Source organism: Cavia porcellus, unplaced genomic scaffold, assembly GCF_034190915.1.
Source record: "Cavia porcellus strain 051 isolate PalLab524CR breed Dunkin Hartley unplaced genomic scaffold, mCavPor4.1 scaffold_3, whole genome shotgun sequence".
Taxonomy (NCBI): domain Eukaryota; kingdom Metazoa; phylum Chordata; class Mammalia; order Rodentia; family Caviidae; genus Cavia; species Cavia porcellus.
In genome coordinates, this window is record NW_026947486.1 from 24,926,548 (window position 1) to 24,948,785 (window position 22,238).

At 35.9% G+C, this 22,238-nt stretch overlaps 1 protein-coding gene and 1 pseudogene across 13 annotated transcripts in view; one reads left to right on the plus strand and one right to left on the minus strand.

Moving 5' to 3' along the window:
• The window catches only part of Huwe1 (HECT, UBA and WWE domain containing E3 ubiquitin protein ligase 1), a 142,849-nt gene that overhangs the window by 54,306 nt on the left and 66,305 nt on the right, over window positions 1-22,238 (minus strand). For 12 of the 13 annotated variants that reach the window (XM_063245925.1, XM_063245922.1, XM_063245923.1 and 9 more), the window contains 10 exons: window positions 15,749-15,855; window positions 15,325-15,502; window positions 14,204-14,295; window positions 13,315-13,526; window positions 8,183-8,240; window positions 5,678-5,854; window positions 3,498-3,743; window positions 2,133-2,266; window positions 1,433-1,527; window positions 471-659 (listed from right to left, as the gene is read on the minus strand). In XM_063245925.1, coding sequence (XP_063101995.1) covers window positions 471-659; window positions 1,433-1,527; window positions 2,133-2,266; window positions 3,498-3,743; window positions 5,678-5,854; window positions 8,183-8,240; window positions 13,315-13,526; window positions 14,204-14,295; window positions 15,325-15,502; window positions 15,749-15,855 — 1,488 coding nt within the window. The remainder of the gene's footprint in view (window positions 1-470; window positions 660-1,432; window positions 1,528-2,132; window positions 2,267-3,497; window positions 3,744-5,677; window positions 5,855-8,182; window positions 8,241-13,314; window positions 13,527-14,203; window positions 14,296-15,324; window positions 15,503-15,748; window positions 15,856-22,238) is intronic. The other variant, XM_063245928.1, reaches the window with a different exon arrangement.
• Window positions 6,481-7,531, plus strand: LOC106025554 (heterogeneous nuclear ribonucleoprotein A1-like; annotated as a pseudogene).

The window sequence follows — 22,238 nt, forward strand, 5'->3', positions numbered from 1 at the left end:
GTGCTATACTCTTCTGTGGATTCATTCATTGATGAATTCAGTAGCCGAATGTGCCATTAGAGGGGTAGAGCCTGGGGAAAGGTGAGTTTCTGACCAGATGTATGACCTGGAAAAGTAAAATCATGTTCCTGGCTCTCCCCTTGTTGTTTTTTCCTGCTCCTTGGTTACCATGAGTTGAGGACTTTTTCTGCTACCTTCTTCCTACCATGGAGCCAGCTGACTGAGGACTGAAACAATAAGCCAAAATAAACGTGTAGTTATGTTGTGTAGGGTATTCTGCCCAAGTTATTGGAAAGTCGCTTACATAGGAACTCAACAGAACACACAAAAGTGAGCAGCAAAACTTCTTTACACAAAATGATACAGCCTCTCTCTCCAACTCAATTTGTTTCAGGACTAGTTAAGTGTTCTGAAAAGCCAGGAAAGGAAATTTAAAAGAGAGAGAGAGAGAGAGAATGAGAATCACTCACCTGACAACAAAGGCTTGATCTGTTTAATTCTGGCAGCCATGGCTGGTGTGATTTTAGATTTGGCCTTAGAGTCTGAAGCAGGTTCATCTGTCTCCATGGGAGCCAATGTGTCACCATCTAGACCAATGCCTTCCAATAACCCCTGGGTAGAAGCATCCATACTTCCAGCTGTACCATCCTGCTCTCCATCTATCGATATAAGAGGGGTGCCATAAGATCATGTACAGCCAGCACTTACCTGGTTCCTTGATCTGAAGAATCCTGAGAGAATTATGTATGATTTCTGCTTAGGGTACTTAGGACCTTTCACTGTGACATAACAAATATTCTAAAGCAGCATTGTATGGATAGAAGTAAAATGTGAGCCACATACATATTTTTAACTTTTTTATTGGCTATATTAAATAAGGGTAAGTGAAGTATATAGCAATATATGATTTAATCCAATTATTAAAATTATCTCTATATGTAAAAATTGCTGAAATGTCATACTAAAATTAAAATTGTGTGTTTTGATAAGATTTTTTAATAATCTTTTAGGAATCAATCTTATACTTGAATAAATCATACACAAATTCTGCTCATTTTTCAAAGCAGCACATTTAAAACCTAATAAGGAATGATAAATTTATTTACATGTTACTTACTGCTAGTTTAAAAGACAGATGTATTAAATGTTTTATCTCAGAGAGAAAGTAAAGGTAGACACTTTCAAAATGGTCTGTATTATTTTGGTGGTAGAAATGTGGAGTTGTTTTTCTACTTTTATTTCCTAAGCTTTATCACAATGTATGTTTATAGAGGAAGTAAAATGAGGTTAAATATAATTAACACTAATTGTCACTGGGAGAAAAAAACTAAGGATTATCAAGTTCTGGGTAAATTTTTACAATAAACCTGTAAACACAGAATAGTGAGACTTAGGATAATTAATGACTAAGATTTTAGTTTCTTAGAGTTACCTGATCTTTTTCCTCCCTGGGTCGTACCTGCCTTCTCATCCTTTGGAACCAGTTTCTGCATATCTGCCTGGCCAAATTCACACCCAGATGGTAGGCTGCAACAAAACAACCAATAAGCAAAATGAAACATCTGATACTTTGCCTTTTATACTGTGCATGGCTTCTGACTCTCTTGGCTAATATTATGCCTCTCAGAGAATTATATTATCCTGAATACAATAAAACAGCTCCAAATTCTGAGATAGTACTCAACATATGTGTCTAAATTTTAAACATATACATATGTCTAAATTTTAGACACATACAACATATGTGTCTAAATTTTAATGTGCTGACACAGCACAAGTGGGGTGTTACATTAAAGACATAGATGATGATACAATTAGTTAAGTTCCTAAGCTGGTAAGTTTGAGAAGGGTAAGGAAGCCACTGCAGATTTTTTGCTTTGCTTTTTTGAGACAGGGTTTCACTGTGTAGCACAGGTTGGTCTTTAACTCACCATGTAGTGTAGGCTGGCCTTGAAGTTGGGACGATCCTCCTGCTTCAGCCTACTGAGTACTAAGATTACAGGACTGTGCCACATTTCTGGCTATGCCACTGCACTTTTTATGATAACCTTCCATCTCTGATCAGAGTAGAGCAATTCTCCACATGTATACTGAGTTCATATAGATACCAAGGGAAATGACTATTCACTAACCTGTTTGGAGTACACAGAGAGAGGAGGACTGTGCTTTCCCATACGAGAGAACAGTATAACTGGCTCAGCTTGCTCAGAACACTCAGACCCAACTGAGAACCCCACTGATTTACGGAGATGGAACGAATTTCACTCTGCAACCAAGTAGAGTTACACTTTGAGATATTCTCTGAAAACATACATTCACAATCAATCATCTGTTTGAAAAGGGTAAAGGTTTCTATTTTAGTTCATTGGTATTCTCAAAGAATTGTCCACTTTATCAAAACATTCATACTTAAGATTTTTTTTAAAGTAGTCTCTTACTATAATTACAAACTATCTCTAATATCCGTTCTCACTGCTTTTTGTAGTTAAAAGTCACCACAGGAAACATTTTTTGAAACAAAGGCATAGTTTTATAGACTATTTTGTAATTATTTTTTGTTGTAGAGGGGGGCTTGTTTTTTAGCTCTGACTTGTTTAATGCAGTACATATCTGTAGCATTTAATCGTTGAATATTTTGTTTCATTATTTCCTTTAATAAAAGGTAAGTCATAAAAATTAATCTCAACCAGAAACTGAACTCAGTACCTTGTGCTCTCCAGGTAGGCACTTTGTCACTGAATTGTATCCCTAGCCTAATCCCTACCTTTTAAAAATATAATTTAACCTAGCTTTATGATTGTGCTTTTTGATTTCTTACTTGACTGATCCAGAGAATACATCCATGGTCAGCAGCATACCACAGGGCTTGTAAGTTGTTATATCACTAATCATTAAGACTCAACTATGTAATAAATAAAGGTAGTGAAATGGTGAGCACACAAAAAAATGCTTTCTGGAATCAAAGGAAACCATCAATGTCAGGGATAGGGTTTGACTCATAGGACACTTAAGTCAAGTTAATAACTAGCGATTTAAAAGTTCTGAAAGAGAAATTCCCTTTGCCATCCCATTATTAGGCCTATATGTGCTTGCTAAAAGATTACAAATAAGTGTCACTGAATACCCAATTGAGCTATGCCTACTAAAAGAAGAGTACAAACTTAAGTTGGTTAATACAGATAGTACAGATCAATTAATGACTGGGAATTGCTTATAAGAATCTCTATCCAGGCCAAAGCATGTTTAGCTAACATGACATTATAGCTATATAACTTCTAATTACAAAACAAAACCTAAGACAGAGTTAACTACAAAGCAATATGAAGTATACACTCAAACTGCCCACCCACTGAAGAGGTAGAAGGACACTATAAAAAAATCTATTAAACCTGAATATTCTTTCAACTTCTGGCCCAGACAGATCTGATTCTAAACACAAGTTACCAGATATATGTCTGAGGTATTAAACCAATGTTTACTTTTTAGATTATGCTTACCTGTCCAACTCTGCAAGTATGAACAAACATCATGATGTAGGCATGGGCAGCAGTGAGTGCATGCAGCAAAGGTGTGGCTTGAGCTGAGAGAGTAGCATCAGCAACATTGCCAGCACATGCCAGTTCTCGCAACAACACTGAACCCCCAGGAGATTCAATAGGACGGTGTAAGGGCTCCAAAGAAGAAAGGATGGAATCCAATTGAAGGAGACCCTCTTGAAGAACTTTAGGTTCATGTGACAGTGTCTGAAATAAGAATAATTACTGTGTTAATATATAAAGAATCTAATATATGTCTTTTAACAGTCACAATGGAAGTGATTATTAAATGAAAATTCTGTTTTAGATGTGGCCATGTCACTCTCCAGGTACATGATGAAAACAAAATATGAATCCATATATTTATGATATTCATATACTATAACACCTCTTTGTAGAGTACCAAGTAATTTCAGACTTAATGAGTCAACCACACTTAAATTTACCTCCATAAGGGGGCTGAGGATTTGACTCAGCAGGATAAGCGCCTGTCGGGCAAGCACTATGTCCTAAGTTCAATCCCCAGCACCAAAAACAAACAACCAAACAACAACAACAAAAAACTAATGTATAAATTTACCTCCATAAGGAGCTATGTTAGGCAAGGTTATAAAGCATGGAAGTGAATCACTATTATAATGTTCTTTCCTTCCTAATTCAAGAAAGGTGATTCTGGAATTGGCATCAGCTAGATGATTCAATTAACAACCCAGGATTATACAGCCCTTGTGATTTCTGTTCAAGGCTGAAGAAAAATTAACAGTTAAAACAATTATCACTCGCCAGGCAAAGATAAATTATGTGCCTTTGTATGGTTTTAAATAAATCTATGCCTCACAACATAGCAGCTCAGAGGTGGAAGATGATCAGTCACTTCTCTTTCTCTCATGAATAGCACATATTTACAGAGAAAAAGAGAATATAACATTATCTGCATTTAAGTCTATAAGCAACAGGATTTCTGATTTATATATTGCTTATTTTTTTAAAAGGCCTTGCTATGTAATGCAGGCTGGCCTGGATTCACTGTGTAGCACAGGCTAGCTTTGAAGTCACTGTGATCCTCCAGTCTCAGCCTCCTGAGTGCTGGGATTATACGTGTGTGCCAGCATGCCCAGATCAGGTGTGTGCCAGTGGTTAGTAGACTTTAACACATGTGCTAATAAGCAAAAAATAATAGTAGACAAGATTGGAGAAACTAGAGTCCTATACGTTGCTGATGGGAATGTAAAATGCTACAGCTTCTGGGGGAAAAATACAAAAAACAATATGTCAGTCCTTCAAAAAATTAAACACAATTACTAGAAGATGTAGCTATTTCAGTTATAGGTATATACTCACAAATGAAGAGATATTTGTTGCCAGCAGCATTATTCACCATAACTAAAATGCAGAAGCAATGCAAACTTCTCAACAGATTAATGAATAAACTACAGTCTACACATATAATAAATTAGTCTTGCAAAAGGAAGAAAACTGTAACAAATGCTATGAAATAGGTGAATCTTTACACAGAAAAATCTCAAACACTGCATGATTCTACTTCTATGAGACACACAAAGCAGTCAAACTTAGTGACTGAAATTACAATGATACTTTCTTAGGGCTAGGGGAAAAGTAGAATGACGCAGTTTGTTTAAGGTATACAGTGATGGATTTGAAAGATGAAAAATTTTGGAAGTTGGCTGCAAAACTGTATGATTATACTACTATCAAAAATAACAGAGGGTCAAATGGCAAAATAAAAGCAATTACGGTTGAAATTCATGACTACTAAGGATGGAAAATATATCACTGAATACATATGAGGACGTGTTAAAAAAAAAAAAAGCACCAGTAACGAAGTTGAGCAATACATGAATAAAATCTAGCTATAAGAGTTTCCCAGATACACGTTTTTTGCCTCCAAATTCAGGTGATATTAGAATCGCACACACTAAAGTCAAGAATAAAGAAACAATACTTTTTCTTTTCTACGAGAAATAATATTACATACTATATATTAAGTGAAAGAATTCAAATTTGGCCCTTAACACCAAATTTAGTCATTAGGTTTTAGCCAAAGTACAAAGATACATATACAACTATTATAAAGTTGATTTCTAAAATCAAATGAACATATTTGGGCAGATGCTTCTTACCAATATGGACTTGCAGACACCTGCAACAGCCTGACAAGCAGCAGATGTGGGAAAATCAATCGGAAGGTTGGGAAGACCCAAAATTGTAACCAAAGGCAAGAGTCCTTTCTGGTTCACAAATTCCTGGCAGTGATCATCTGTTGTATTGTTGCTCAGAATAGATTCCACAAATTTCATCTAAACGATGAAAAAATTTAAAAGTTAGAGACTAACACTTGGAACCAGAGGGCCAGCCAGAAGTAAGGACAGGCTGGCTTACTAACAAGTCTTGCAAACAATATTTTCTACAATAAAAAACTTCAGGGAATAGGGATTAAAGGGTGACACATATCCTAAAATAGCCAGGAAATAAGTAACGATTACAAAGTTTTCAAATTCTGCCTTATCACCCACACCAGGAGTCAGGTAATTTCAAAGCCAAGATTAAGTTAAGAGACTTGCTCAGGGCCAAGCAGGACTAATTTATTAATTTGCTAATTTAGTGTTGTACGCATGCCCCATCTGGAGGCATAAAATCATAGATACTTTTGCCAAAATGTGCTTATGACACAAATGGAACATGGAACTCCAAAAAGAGTAATTTATAGCAAGAAAGCAAAGCATTTTTTAAAAGTAAAATGTGGGCATTAAGTGTTAGATATGGTTAGTAGACTTTAACACATGCTAACCATGCTTTTACTTTTTGACATGTAATTCAGGGAAAAGTCAAACTCTTCACCTTTTCCTGTGAGTTTCAGGAAGTTTAAAAAAAGGCCACAATGTTTAAAAAGTGAGAGAGAACTTTTTTTCTACTAGTGGACACCATGGAAGAAGCATCAACAATCTCTTTTTCAACTGCTATCACGTCTAAGTCAGAGTCTCCTAGGGAGTACAAAGCTGCAGAAGTTCTTTATTGGAAGGCTGAAATTTTTTTTTTTTTTGTATTTTCTTTTTGGTACCTGGAACCAAACTCAGGGCCTTTTGGTTGCCAGGCAGGCACTGCACTAAGCTATATCCCTGGTCCTGGAAGGCTGAACTTTGAACAACTGATGAGACTCTGAGAAGCCATTCTGAGCAATGGGGAACACTCATGGACTGTGTGGTAATGAGAGATCCAAACACCAAGTGTTCCAGGGGCTTTGGGTTTGTCAATCATGCCACTGTGGAGGAGGTGGATGCAGCCATGAATGCAAGGCTGCACAGTGGATGGAAGAGTTGTGGAACCAAAGAGAGCTGTCTCAAGAGAACGTTCTCAAAGACCAGGTGCCCATTTAACTGTGAAGTTCTTTGTTGGTGGCATTAAAGAAGATATGAAGAACATGACTGACATCATGACTGAACAACACAGTGGAAAGAGGGGCTTTGCTTTTGTAACCTGTGATGGTCATGATTCTACGGACATGACTGTCACTCAGAAATGCTACACTGTGAATGGTCTTAACTGTGAAGTAAGGAAAGCCTTGTCAAACTAAGAAATGGCTAGTGCTTCATCTATCCGAAGAGGTCAAAGTGGTTCTAGAAATTTTGATGGTGGTCACGGAGGGGGTTTTGGTGGCAATGACAGTTTTGGGAGTGGAGCAAACTTCAGTGGTAGAGGTGAAGTTGGTGGCAGACTTGGTGGAGATGGAAATGGAGGTAGTGGGAGTGGCTACAATGGATTTATAAGGATAGAAGGAATTATGTGGAAGCTACAATGAACTTGGCAATTATAATAATCAATCTTCAAACTTTGGATCCATGAAAGGAGGAAACTTCGGAGGCACAAGCTGTGGGCCCCATGGTGGTAGAAGCCAACACTTTACCAAACCATTAAATCAAGGTGGTTATGGTTGTTCCAGCAGCAACAGTAGCTATGGCAGTGGTAGAAGGTTTTAAATACATCTAAGAACAAAGCTTAGCTAGAGAGGAGAGGCAGACAAGGGACAGGGAAGCTACAGGTTAAAACTGTAGTAGAGGCAGGGCTTAGCTGCTACAAAACTCATGTGTGTGCTGGCAAAAAAACTCAACGACTGTATGTATGAATAACTGTGTAACAGATTATTTTAATTTCTTTTCTGTGGAAAGTATAAAGCATTCCAACAAAGAGATTTAATTAAGACTTCTTTTTTGCACCCATGCTGTTGACTGCTAAATGTAATAGTCTGCATCCATTATCACGTGTAAACAACAATTTACCTTGAAAGGGAAAAAAGTGAGAGTGAAGATACAGAATAAAATAATGTAAGAAATTCAAAAAATACATGACAGACATAACAAAGTCCCCTCTCTTCCGTTTTGGACTATACTGGAGGAATAGTAACAATTACTAGAAAACTGAATAAAAATGTAACTGGGTGGTAATGGTGATAGTGGCTAATTATTGGCAAATCAGTCTAACAGAACAAAAACAAAAGGTCTGAGCTTTACAATTTAAGAATTGTAAAGCTCCCTGCGAAGAAACAATATGGAAATTATTAGGTGATTCGATAACTTTTTTTTCCAGAAAAGCACACAATTTTACTCAGTTTGCCCTATGATGAATCTTACCACATTCAGGATGTAATCCATGAGAGGAATAGGAATACGTTCCTCTGTACCAACAACCCTATTAAAGAAGAAAAGAGTGAATTAGAACAGTGCAACAAAACAGTGAAGAAAGGGATATAGTAAAATAATAGGCATTTTTCGTAAGTTAAAATTTAACAGCCTTTATGATGAACCTTTCGATAGATACTATAGGGGGAAAAATGAACTGAAGCTCTAAAGCTAGTTTTTATCTCGTAACTAAGGTTGAGACATACAGAGAAAAATCAAGTCCTCAAAACTACAGCACCTGTGTATGTATCACACATTAACCAATCTTAGGGCAACTATTGTTAGAAGAATTTATCCATAGGAAAATATTAATAAGTTCATGTTAAAAGTCCGTAGACATTTGCTTAAATGAAGCTAGATTAAAAACAAAACAAAACAAAAACCAACAACAAATACCCAAAAAAACCCTACCTACCTACCCCTCCTTCCTCAAAACACACACACACACACCCCAAAAGAAACAAGCCACATAAATAAACAAAAACCTGTGTTCCTGCATCACGGTTAGTTATGCAAAGTATGAAATGGGGTTTGTTGAAAACTCCCTAATGACATCTTTTTTTTTGTACTCGAGATTGAACTCACGACCTAGTACTTGCCAGTCTGGTGCTTCCACCGAGTTAAATCCCGGGTCAAATGCTGAATACTTAAATACGGTCAGACAAAACCTACAACCAGTGCCTCCCATCCTAACAATACATACGAGTAGCTTGGCAGTGCCTAAACTATTCAACCATTTGTCAGGTTTTTGCTGTGTTTTCAGATGTCTTGATGCTATACAACAGTTAAGAAGGTTAGAATAATGCTATAGCTGGACAAAAATGCAACCATTAGAGTTCAGTGACTACATCTGGGCTTTTAAAAAAAGCAATGGAGAATTCACAGAGCACATTGAAATTAAACAAAAAAGAAGAAATTTGGCAAGATGCTACCTAGTTCTCATCTGAGTAAGACAAAATACAAATAAATTTGTCAGGCTTAACAGCATTTGGCAGCAAAATGCAGACTAGCTTAACAAATGAAGAAACAACATAATGATTTCAGTGTAAGGTACGTAGGGTATTCCAGAGCTTGGGTAGGGTGCTGTGAAAAATCCTCAATGAAAATCTTGGGGTAGAACTTTGTACAACAGGAGGAGAACAAGAAGCCAGGAATGAAATGATTTTATAAAGCCATAAACCTTTCCTTGACCACAATGTTCCTCCTGAGAACTACTGCAGCACTTCTTCTTACTTGTACCAATTACCCATTGCAACTTAGCCTCATTTGCCTGAAAGATCCCAGACATCCATCTCTAAATAGCTAAAAAATTTTAAGATATTGTTTTAGTCTAGTGAGATATTCGTTCCTTTACATGGAGCCCAGATGCCTCCTTCATTGCTGTATTAAAGTTCGGGAGAATAAAAACCAGTGAATAGTGGTTTTCATACATATCCAGGAACAAATTTGTTCAGTACGCACTTTTCCTTCCTTTTTCTCCTCTTCTGATTATCAGGCTTAAGAAGCCATACAGCACTCCTAAAATGATCAACTCAACCAGAACTGTACCTATCAGCTGGTTTCAAGACAAGTCATTATGATTTTAAACTTATTGGAAATACTAAACCATAGCATCTTTAAAACAATACAAGTCCTGACTTGAAATCATACAAAAACTACTGTGATAAAATAGCATGGTACTGAAAAAAAACCCCTGAGGATTAGTGGAACAGATTATAAGATACAGACACAACTACAAACACACTCAGCCACATTATCTTTGACAAAGAGACCAAACAAGTTCACTAGATGATAGCCTCTTTAATAAGTGGTATTACAAAAACTCGCTTTCCATATGCTAAAGATTAAACTAGACCTATGTCTATCACCATACACTAAACTAAAATCAAAATGGAGCAAAGATCTAAATATTAAAACAAAAACACTAAATCTACTGGAAGAGAAAATAGGTAGAAATATTACAAGACAGGGGTAGGCAGAAAAGTTCATGCACAAAACCCAGAACCCATAGGAAATACTTCAAAGAACCAACAACTGGGATGTTACCTTATTAAGATTTTTTTGCACATCAAAAGAAATCACCAGTAGGAGTAAAAAGACAACCCACACAGAGGGAAAAAGTTTTAGTCATTTGTCCCTCAATGTATTCATACCCAGAACACACAAAGAACTGAAAAAAAAAAAGCCCTTCAGATTCAAAGACCAAATCCCAAAATGGATATCTGAGATGAATATGCATTTCTCAGTAAAGAAACGTTTACAAATATGTGAAAAAATGTTTTGCATCATTGGTTATTTCAGAGATGCAAATTAAAACACTGAGATTCTATCTTACTTCAGATAGAATGGCTATCACCAGGAAAATAATGAATAACTACTGCTGGAACGGCTGTGGGGAAAAAAGACCTCTTTTATGTTGGTGACAGTGCACACAATGGTACAACCACTGGGTAAAAATTAGTATGCATATTCCTCAAAAACTAAGATTAGAGGTTCCATTTGACGCAGCTATTTCCCTTCTGTGTGTGTATCTTCCCAGAAGAATTAAAAATGTCATACCACAATGATATATGTGCATCCAAGTTTATAGCAGCAGAATATATAAACCTAAATCTTAGAAACAACTCAAACTGCCTAACAACAGAAGAATGGATTAAAAAAAGATGTGGCCTTTTTTTTTTAAACAAAAGAACACTAGTCAGCCATTAAGGATAAACTTGAGACTGTTCTAGGTAAACAGATGCAACTAGAGACCATACTCCTAACTGAAATAAATTGACCTGTATGTGTAAACAACATATTGTCTCTCTAACTGAAATAAATTGACTCATATGTGTAAACAACATATTGTCTCTCTGGTGTGAGGAAATGAAAAAATAAGGTCCAAAATGCAAAATAGGTATTTTGACATGAGATAAAATTGTTTAAAAAGGGGAAAGAAAGGGAAAAGAAAAAAAAAATACATGACAGTTATACTAATAGTTTCTCTTAGTTCAGTGAAAAGAAAGGTTTGTGCTAATTTCATTTGGAGAATTTTTTATGGCCATATCTCATACTAACATTAACTATTTTAAAGAAAACAATACTCAATTATTGTTACTCTATTATTATGAAATTTTGTTTTACCTTTTCCCATAATAATCTGAAGACTAAATTCTCATGATCAAGCAATTTATTATTATTGTTCAAATGAAAAGTTTGTGCCTCCCTCCTTTCCCTTAAATATATGCACATTCCCTAACTTGATTGTACTATAATCAATTTTACAAGTATTTATTTTTTAGGAGGGAGAGAGAAGAATCAAGCATCTCTTGGAGCTCTTAGGGAGAGCAGTGCCTTCAGTAAAGGAAGGACTCCCAGTGAATCGCATGTTAGGGACAAATGTTTCTCTGTACTCTTTGTTTTTAAGACACAGACAATTGCAATTTAAGGTCTAAAGACCAAAGGGACTAACGAGATCCATTTCTTTCAAGGTACTAAGGTGAAGTGAGCAGATAATACACTAAATAGATTAACTATGAAATGGAACCAATGGTGCCCAACAACAAAGTTATATTAATTTGTGGGACCATCAGATTTTCTGGGATCAAACAATGTAAAAGGCAGAATACATAAGCCTAAAGGTAAGTATTTAGAATCAATGGTAGTGAACATTCCTAAAAATGTAACATAGTGCTTCAATTATGTAGTTTCCTTAGTCTAGGTCTTTAGCACACAACACTATGTATTTCAAGATTACGTATAACCAATATTTTTATGTGTGAGCTGCTGGTTTGGGGAAAAATAAGGAAAAGAGAATTGTTCTCAGCCTGAAAACAAAAAACTAGGAACCTAAGACCATAATTACGGATAAAGGATAGATGATATTCATGTTCATTTCAATTAAAGAAGCCACTCACAGATGCAAAAAAAATCTTAAAACTGCATTGAGCAAAGCTAAATACAAGAACATATATACATAAGATACAATATACACAAGACTGCGTCCATATCACCATTCTGTTTATAAGATGTTCTTGACAGGAAAAATTATCCTGCAATGACAGAAGTAAGATCAAGATTTGCTTCATTTTGAGGTGGGGAAACCAGAAACTTCAAAATGGAATGTGTGCAGCTTATTGTACAGAAATTAGACTTCAATAGAAAATACTGAAATTGTCTGAATACATATAAGGCACTAAAACATGGATGAACATATGGAAAATAGGGATTTTGGATCTTTGTTCAAGTATCTGGAACTGGGGAAGTGGACAGAGAAAACTTCTGAGGGAAATATGCATTGCAAATATTTCTAATAAGCCTCTTCGCCTCATACTGTCAGGATGTATACAACTAGTACCAACAATTGCCTGGGATAAAGGGCTAAAATAATCATTTCTTTTAACATGTGGATTTCAAAATTAAAGTTTATTTTGCTGGGCATAGTGGCACACACCTGTAGTCCCAGCACTTGAGACACTAATCAGAGGCAGGCCTCTAGCACTGGAGCTCAACATGGGATATGTAATGAGTTCTAAGGTAATCTGGGCTGCATAATAAAACCATATCTCAAACAAAATAAGATGGGGAAACAAAATGAAGCAGGGAGTATACAGTTTAGGCAGTTTGTGATTCTTCTCTTTTAGACATAATAATCTACTTAATGACCTACTTTATCTAATAAGTTCCTACAAAAATGCTATATAAGAACTTATGTATGATGTGCTAGAATTTAGTAAAATGCTATGAGGATGATGAAGTAGTAACCGCCACCATGCCTTGTGGAGTGCAGAAAAAGAGATAGTATGAGGTATCTGAGCTGTCCTTACAAGAAGAATCTGGCAGACAGAAAGAAGGCAGAGATAATTTGGGAAAGGAGGAGAAATGTGGCCATAACTCAGTGATATATGATACCACAAAAATTAGGTATCTAAGATGTATATTTAAAACTTTCAAGTAGAAAAGCTGATGAAGTTACATTGACAGAAAACTATTACCACCTCCAAATTTTTTAAAAAAATCTTTACTTATTTGTAGTTACACTGAGACTTAGGTAATGACACGCGCAAGATCACAAGGTTAGAAAACTTTCTTGATGCACTTACTGCTGATTAGGCTCAGTTTCAGTCTGCTGCGTAGAGTTAAAGCTCTGCATAGCTTGTACCTCTTCTTCTTCTTCATCCTCACTAGAGGCTTCCTCTGCAGCATGATTAGACCTTGGAGGAGGAGCAGTGGCAGTGCCATCAGCTTTCTGAATTGATGGCTTCTGACAGATGTATTTAGGGTCTCTTCCAAGATTACAGATTTCTTCAAGTAACTAAAAAACACAAAGAATAATATTACTTGTTAGTAATGAAGTATTAGAAGTGATGACTGACATTTTGTACCTTCTATGTGCTATGTGTCCGCCCAAAAAATGTATCTAATATATATCGTCCTTAGAATGTAGGCATTAGCTCTATTTAACAAATAAAAAAATATAAAACTTATGAGAACTTTCTGCTAAGCCCTGTGGAATTGTTAATTACTTATATAAGAAAGCGATATGTAAATGTTTGCATTAAAAGATATTCTTTGGTGGTACTGGGATTGAACCCAGGGCCTTTCCCCAGCCTTTTCAAATTTTTGAGAAAGGGTCTCACAAAGTTGTCTAGATTGGATGCTAACTTGCGATCCTCCCACCTCAGCTTCCCAGACACCTGGGATTACAGGTTTGTGCCACCATTCCTGATCATAAGAACTATTTTTATAAGGAAAATAATTTACAATCAGATAAAGCTGGAATTGATCAAAATTTTCTTTCCGGTAAGACTTAAACTAAAATTAATTGTTGTGGCAATGGGCCAGCCCAATAACACAAAAAATCCAGGCAGACATAATAGTCTTAAGAGGTACAGAAGAAGAATCCAAATGAGCTCTTGCAGGTCATTTATTTTTAAAAACCAACCCCTTTACTGTTCAGTCATGCCACGGTCACATCCTTGTATGTCCTACCTTTATGATGGCAGTTGTTGCATCAGTCTTGAGGGTGGGCTGATGTCTCATAAGCTCATCAACAGCACTCCCCAGGTTGGAAGCAGTATCCCCTTGAAGCAAACATTGAAGCATTAGAAAGAAGAATATAGCTTCTGTCTATTTTCTTTCAACCTAACATGGAAAAAAACTAAGTAGGTTGTTTTCTAATGTCATTTTGTCTTAAATGAATTCATTATATCTGCTGTCATTCACGAACTTACTGGGGAAGACGATGGCATCAGTCTATTAAATGTATTTTAAAGTAGCTATATGTGCTGCAACTCTCAAGATCTGATTTTATTTTTTGGTGAAACAGTGACTCACTTTCTATTCCAGACGGCTTCAAACCTGTGGCAGTCCTCTTGTCTCTCACCCTCCCAAATCCTGGGATTATAGGCATGTGCCTCCATGCTGAGCTAAAGTCTAAACTAACATTACAGAGTAATAAAGATTATGAGACAAATTACCATAATCTATTAATAACCCTTCAGCTGTCTCAATAAATAATGATACTAAAATGCTACAATGCTGGAAAAAGTACATAGTACATTTCCCCTTCCATTTTTAAGTTAAGAGTCTCACAATGGTATCAAGCTAGGCTGAAACTCCTGGACGCAAAGAGATTCTCCTGCCTCAGCCTCTGGAATAGAGGACACTTTTGCAAACAAACTTTTCTAGAGCCCTACTTCCTAGTCCTCAGTGATCTATTCATAAGTAAACTGACAAGAAAGTCTGTTAGTCTGCGACTATAAGACACTTGAATATTAGAACCACGTAATACCAGAATCAACACGTTTTTTTCATCAACATATTTTCATTGTTATAGACCATAAGATGGTTTATGGTACTTTCTCTAGAAATAAATACACTGCTGCTCCCTATTACCTGTTTCTTACTAGCACAATGATAGTGTTAAAGCAAATTATTCAGATGTATGGGGATATTTTAGGTACTCAGTCTTCCTATATGTAATAAGAGTGTATGGTGGCAATCCTTATTAAGCTTAGAGCTATATACATAGAAAAACAAAGAGCAGTCAAGAAAGATTTTCCTTGCCAAATTACCAACTTTTTATTGCAGAATAAAGCTTACAAACTCACCAAGGGGATCAGAACTCCTCCTCCTCCGCATGGCTGGGAGGTAATCTGGAGATAGAAGAACTTTGAAGAGACGTTCAAATGGCTGACATTGTACAAAAGACTGAAGACCCCGGGCATTCAAGCAGAGAGCACTAAATACATTTGGCAGGGACCCAAGGACTTCCCGGGTAGCAGGCACCTAAAGAAAAAGTAAACTTCAACGTACCTAAAGAGTACAGATATACATGCTAGGAATATCTAAGTAGACCTTTATCACAGGGGGAAATAGGAGGCAATTTCACAACCGGTTCTAAATTACATTTGACACTACATACAAAATGGACATAGGGCTAGGATATTTCAAACATTAAAACTGCTTTCAAGCATGTGTCTCTGAGGGATATATACACTGTACGTTCTTTATAGAGCAGTAAATAGGACTCACATCTTTGATAAGCAGTGCATGCAGCATGACATCTGTTAACCCATTGTCCTGAAGTGAGGACAGCAATGACGGTTCTTGAAATACAAACACAGTTACCACTTCAGTTGCTAAAAAAGATGAGAAGAAAACAATATGAAACTAAGAGATTCCTAATAGGAATTAAAAATAACACATCAAAAGCCTTGCTCAGTGCGTAACAATTTAAACTCTTATGTTTACTAAGAAAATCCCTAATCCTACTCATTAGATTCATTACTATTGAGAATTCAGTGACTACCCTTCGAGATTTTTATAGGCATTATTTTTAAATAAAGGTTTTATTATATACTTTATTTTCAACTGTAATATAGACATTCTTCTCAGTCACTACAATGCATTCATTTTTGAATAGCTGAATAGTATTATACTATACAAATTCATTACCATGTACATACATTTGTCATGTACGACAAAAACTGGTAGATCTAAATATATATTGTTCTCTAACTGCCGAAGCAGGAAAAAAATATAAAAGATGTAGGTTTGCTGACGCAAAATTATGGACAAAAGATGTTATAAAAAAGGTTATTCAGTAATTTCAAATTACCAGCAGCACTTTAACTCATTAAATTATATATTCAACTGACTAGTTTGAAAAGTATAATACAGGCTATGACCACCAAAGATTTTAAAAACCAGACAAAATAGTTGTATATACGTAAAACCCACAAATCATGTAAAAACACATTTTAATGGTGATTCTTCAGACCTAAAAGAAACCAGAGAATTTTCGCCTCAAATTGGTCTCATTATTCCAAACATAAATAAAATGGGGACCTACAGCCTTCCCAAGAAGCCTTTGGAATTCTGATTGGTTTTGTCTTAAGTCTTTTTGGGTTCTTCTTAGCATGTAAAACACTGTTCCATTGACTTACATTTATACAAATGTATGAAATGCTATGAGTTAATAAAACTAGAATAGGGGTGAAATAAAATTAGTATTCTACTATTAGAGACTACTAAGACATAAAATCTGTTATTAAAAATTCCAACTATAATACTGTCACAATGGTGCTGAATGAGAATCTCTTTATTCATTTTAGTTTTTTTGAGCAGGGTCTTGATGCATTAGTCCAACAGGCTGGCTTTGAACTACGTAATCCATGGCAGTCTGGAACGGGCAGTGATCCTCTTTCTTCAGCCTCCCCGAGTGATGGAATTACAGGCGTACACCACCATGCCTGGCTTAAATTCTCTTCAAAAACATCAATAAATGATCAAAAATCAAGTGTTAAAATTAAAGGGGAGACACATGCATGAAGGAATCAGCTCTACATAGAAACAACTGAGTTAAGAAGGAAAAAAGGGTAACTATGACAGGTCTATTCCCAATATAATAGGGTTTCTAGAACATAAAACATAGGTTAAAAAAATTTACATTTTTAAAAAGCCCTAAGTTCTGTTATGTGAGAACAACAAAAAGTAGAACTGAATATATCCAAATAATATTTGCTAGAAAGGTAAAGAGAAAAAATGTCTTAGAGACAAAACGCAAATTCTGTATTAAAAGAATAAGTGGCCTGACATGAGTTATATATAATATAAACCATTAGAATGGGATGGAGAAGTATCTACCAATCCTAAAAAAAAATGTTAATATTTAAAAATTACCCAAGGAGGCAAAAGCTAGGATCACTAAAAATGGGAAAAGGAAAAAAAAAGAAATGAGTAAAGTTGACGCCAGGTTGAAGGTCTTATTCCCCATTGTCTAGCAGAAAAAAAGATTTAAAAGGTTTAAAAGTAAAAAAAAAGGATAATCAATGAAAACAAAAGAATAAGGAAATCTAGGATTGAAAGAAAGAGACACAATGGTAGATACTGTTAATATCAGGTTATCTTGTTGAAGTGCTGTTGCTTACATTGTTCTATTCTGATCTGCTTTTTTCTGTCCTCTTTTGTTTTATTCTTTTTAAAATAAAACTAAAATCTAGGATTAGACCATAAAAAAACAGTAAAAACATTCACGTACAGGATTAGAGGATCAAACAACTGATTATAAGAAAAATGACGATGTACAATGTTCCTCATTTAAAACAACAGCACATTACGTTAACTAAAAAAATTCAAATAAAACTGTATCATTCTGCTGAAACAGCTAGATTAAATGTTTGAAAAATACTTTTGAGATGTGGGAAGCTGACATTAATTTTAGCCAAAGGTGCAAATTAAGTGAAAATGGGAATTCAGAATCTTAGCCTTTTGTCTTGAGAGTAACTTCGGTGACCTATGTTTTTGAAAGGTTTTAGGTAACTTAGTTGAACACAAAAGCAGGGCCATACCTTTGTTAAGTAGGAAATTTAGTAGAAAGGGAATTTTTATTTTATGAATTGGTATCACCAATTGCATGTGATAGGCTATAAATGAAAAGCTGCTGCCTTCCACCCTATATCCAGGTCATTCAAAATAAAGGATAGTACTCAAGGGACTAGAGGGCTAGTGGCAGTCATTTTTTATTGGAGAAAACCTAAGCATACACATATCAATTGTTCATAGCTTTACATGGTTCTGGCTCATAGCTTCATGTTTTTTTTTTTCTGGTAAGAGCAAAATAGTTATACTCAGCATCATCACTGCAAGGCTCTCCATGCTGGGAATATACTCCTGCTTAGACTTCAGGCTGACAGCCCTGTTCACCATAGACTTTGGGCCTTTAAATTTTGAGCTACGTGTCAGTTGCAGCCTTGTGCCTCTGGACTTATCCAAACTCCCATCTTTCAAATGTGAACACTGAGCCCTGTCCAACCACTGGTATCATTAACAGAAATTTCATAACGAACAGTGGAATACTACTCAGCTATAAATGATCACATTGAGATATTTATAAATAAATGGACACAACTTCAGACCATAATCATAAATGAAATAAATCAAATTCACATGAATAACTACTGTATAGTCTCCGAGTGTAAGAAATGGTAAGAGTACATAAGATTTTATGAAAATTTTATGGGGAATCAGAATTCCCCATTATATTGCTTTGAAGCCTTATGCTTTCACTGAATAGCTGGAATGGTTTTATTCTGGTTTAATTTTATTATGTGTGATGGTATGAACAGCTATTTTGAAGAAAACAAAACATTATGACAACCATTGCTGATTTAATATCATCTTGAAGACCTACCATGCTTTTGTTCTTCTGTTTCCATTGGTTCTATCATGTATCTTATTGGATTTTAATATGTGTGATAGTATAAACAAATTTTTATGGAAAAGGAGATAACAGAATAGCCATTGTTCATTTTCTGTTATTTGCTTCTGAATGCCCTGTAATACATTCATTTTCTTGTATGGTTTTATTCTATTTTGTTATGTTTGATACTATTGTATGTGAAGGTATGCTCAAGTAATTCAAAGAAAGAGACACTGTTAATATCGGGTTATCTTGTGGTTAGGTACTGTATTCCTTACATTGCTCTGTTCTGATCTGCTTTGTTCTATTCTCTTTGTCTTAAATAAATAAATAAAAAGAAAATTGCTAATGACTTAATACACTTTCTCTTATTTAGCAAATAAATATTACTGGTATAGTGTCCCAATAAACTACCATAAGTTGTAACTCATATGAAAATGACTGGTTGCTAACAAAAAAATTATTCTTAGTTTTCTTATCATGCACAGATAGTTGGCCTAATATAGACATACTGGTCTGGTCAAGAACCCTCTTTTAACATTGCAAATTGAAAAATGGTCTCCTAAATGGGCCACCTTTTTGCCAACTTTCTTAGTTATTACAAACTCTCAATCTTTGAGGTGTACAATCCACAAACAAAATACAACTAAGGTTAAATTTTTGCCCTTTCCGAATACAAAAAGGGATGTTTGCCATCTACAAGTCCACAATGGTGAAATAGAATCTCCCTCATTGAAATGACACTTCCCCATTTTGATTCTCGTGTAATCCATGATATACTAGAGCCCAGATTGAGAGTGGATAAGAGAATGGACCCACTGAAAATTAGGGCTCCCACTTGTGGTGGCTTGCATCTGTAATCCTAGCACTTCTGAGGCCAAAGCAGGAGAATCACCATGCGGTTCATGTCAGCTTGAGCCACATAAGCAAATTCAAGGGTAGCCTGCACTATATAGCAAAACCCTGCCCCCCAAAAGAAAATTAGGGCTGTCACTCATTACAACTGTTCTGTATGCCATAAAAAAGGTTTTTGACAAAATCTATTCATAATATGATGGTACTAAAGGCTTGCTAAATGCAGCTTCCTTTTTCCAGGAAATACAGATTTTGGTTACTTGACTGGTTCCACACCTAAAAATGGTTCTTCAAAAGAAGGTAGATTTTAAAGTATGTTCACAGTATCAACATTTTAAAATATAATACCTTATGCTAGTTTGCATCTACCTGATTACAGAATGGGTTGTCACTACATTTGAGGATGGCAGTCTTCATGATTCTCACAATAAAATGGCAACTGCAGCATGAAAAGCCTAGATACCACAGATTTGAAAATGACACTGTGTAATATTCTGGCTCTGCTTTGTTTGCCTATGCCTCATTTGGCTCAAGGCCTGAGTCTGAGATTCCCATATCCCCACTCAAGTGTCAAACTTTACTTAGTCTTCTTTTTGCGCATTCTTTAACTACATATTTCCAAAATTTCCCCGTAAGAAACTGTTCTATTACTCTTACAGGCAAAGGAATAATGATCTTCAGACACTGTTGTAATAACTTATGAAAATTAAAAACGTTGCACCAAGTTTTTAAAGCTAGCTAAGGATTCCTATCAACCAATCATACCAATGTATTATAATGACTTCAGCAAAACTGATAGTCTCAACTCTCTGTATTAACGTTAAATTTTAACTATTTGCTGTGGTTCATATTTGTATTTGTCCCCCTCAAGCCCTGCAGCTTCATGTGCTCATAGGTGGGGCTTCTGGGAGGTGAATAGATAATGGGCATGCGATACTCACCAATCAGCATACTGGACGGCACAATACAGTATGGCGGATCAGTATACTGGTAGGATTTAAAGCTGAATGTGATATTGGGAGGTGAGGCATAGTGGGAAATTACTGGAGGTGGGTCACTGTGGGTATGGTCTAGAAAGCTACATATTTTTCCTCCTCCCTTGATCTCTGCTCTTCTTTGTCTGCCATGTCATCAACAAGCCTCCTCTGCCACGATTTCCCCTGAGCCAACAATCTATGAACCTCTACAAACTATGACTCAAAACAAATCTTTAATTTGTAGGAGCTGGGCATTGTGTCTTAGTTAAAAGAAAAGCACATTTGAAACAATTTCTCCTATGTCACTATGGACTTAAATCTCTACAAACTGGGAACCAAAATAAACCTCTCATCCTTTAACTTGTGAGTGCTGGAAATTCCATCACAGGAATGAGAAACCAGCTAAGCCACTACCCCAGATCACTCATCTCATGTCTCCTACTTAGGCAACCCACACTTTTGGCTCTACTATTTCTTAAATAATAGCCATATCTATTTTCTTCAATCTGCTAAGATATGTATGTAACAGTAACGAAGAATGGTACGTGAACAACAAATCTCCATCAACATTAACAGGAAACCTACCCTATCCTAGGTAACTAATTATACATCTGAGTCTTGTCCCCTTGAGGTCTTCAATACTTATATTGATTACCTGGCAATCTCTTTGGTGAGGCCGATAATAATAAACATGATGGCACTAACATCAGCTAGGATAGAAACAGGGTATGCAGACCTGAACAAAGAAAAAAGGCCAATTGGGGAGGTTAAAGAAGACACAGCAAAGGGGATAAAGGTTAAGTATAAAAGTGGAATGAAAGGGCTAGGGTTAGGGTATGGGGGCAGGAATTAGAATTATTTCGTGGGTTTTAGCATGAAATTATCACAGCAGGTCACTGTGACCTCAACTGCATGATTCCTCATTAATTTCTCCTTTATGGATTCTGTGCCATTCAGACTCATACATCAATTGGTGTACATTTAGTGATGTTCTGCTGTTGAGAATATCTGTCCTGATACAAATATGCCAATTAGAAACTCCTTTATGTTACAACAACTTAGCAGGGACACATCATTCTACTTGTAACTCTTCTTTCCGTGAAACTTATACAAGCTGACCTAGTTCCTATATGCATTTGGAACCTAGAATAACTTAGATGCGACTAGAAAGTATAGTTGTTTCAATAAGTTCTGCCAGAAAAAGGAACACTGGACCTTCTTATTAGTACTGGGCCTCACCACCATCTCAAGAACAATGGGCACATGTTTAGGTATCTTTAATTTTGTAATACAAACTCAAATCACAGAGGTTACAGTAAGACAATGTCATAATTTCTGGCACACCACATTAATCAAGTATCTCAATCGAAAGCAAAGCATTGTAGTTCCCAAGTACAAGTTCGTTTACAGGAAATCTATGATAATTCAAACAGCAAATATGAATTAAGATCACAGGAAAAAAAATGTGGACCTCCAATGATGTTTGATT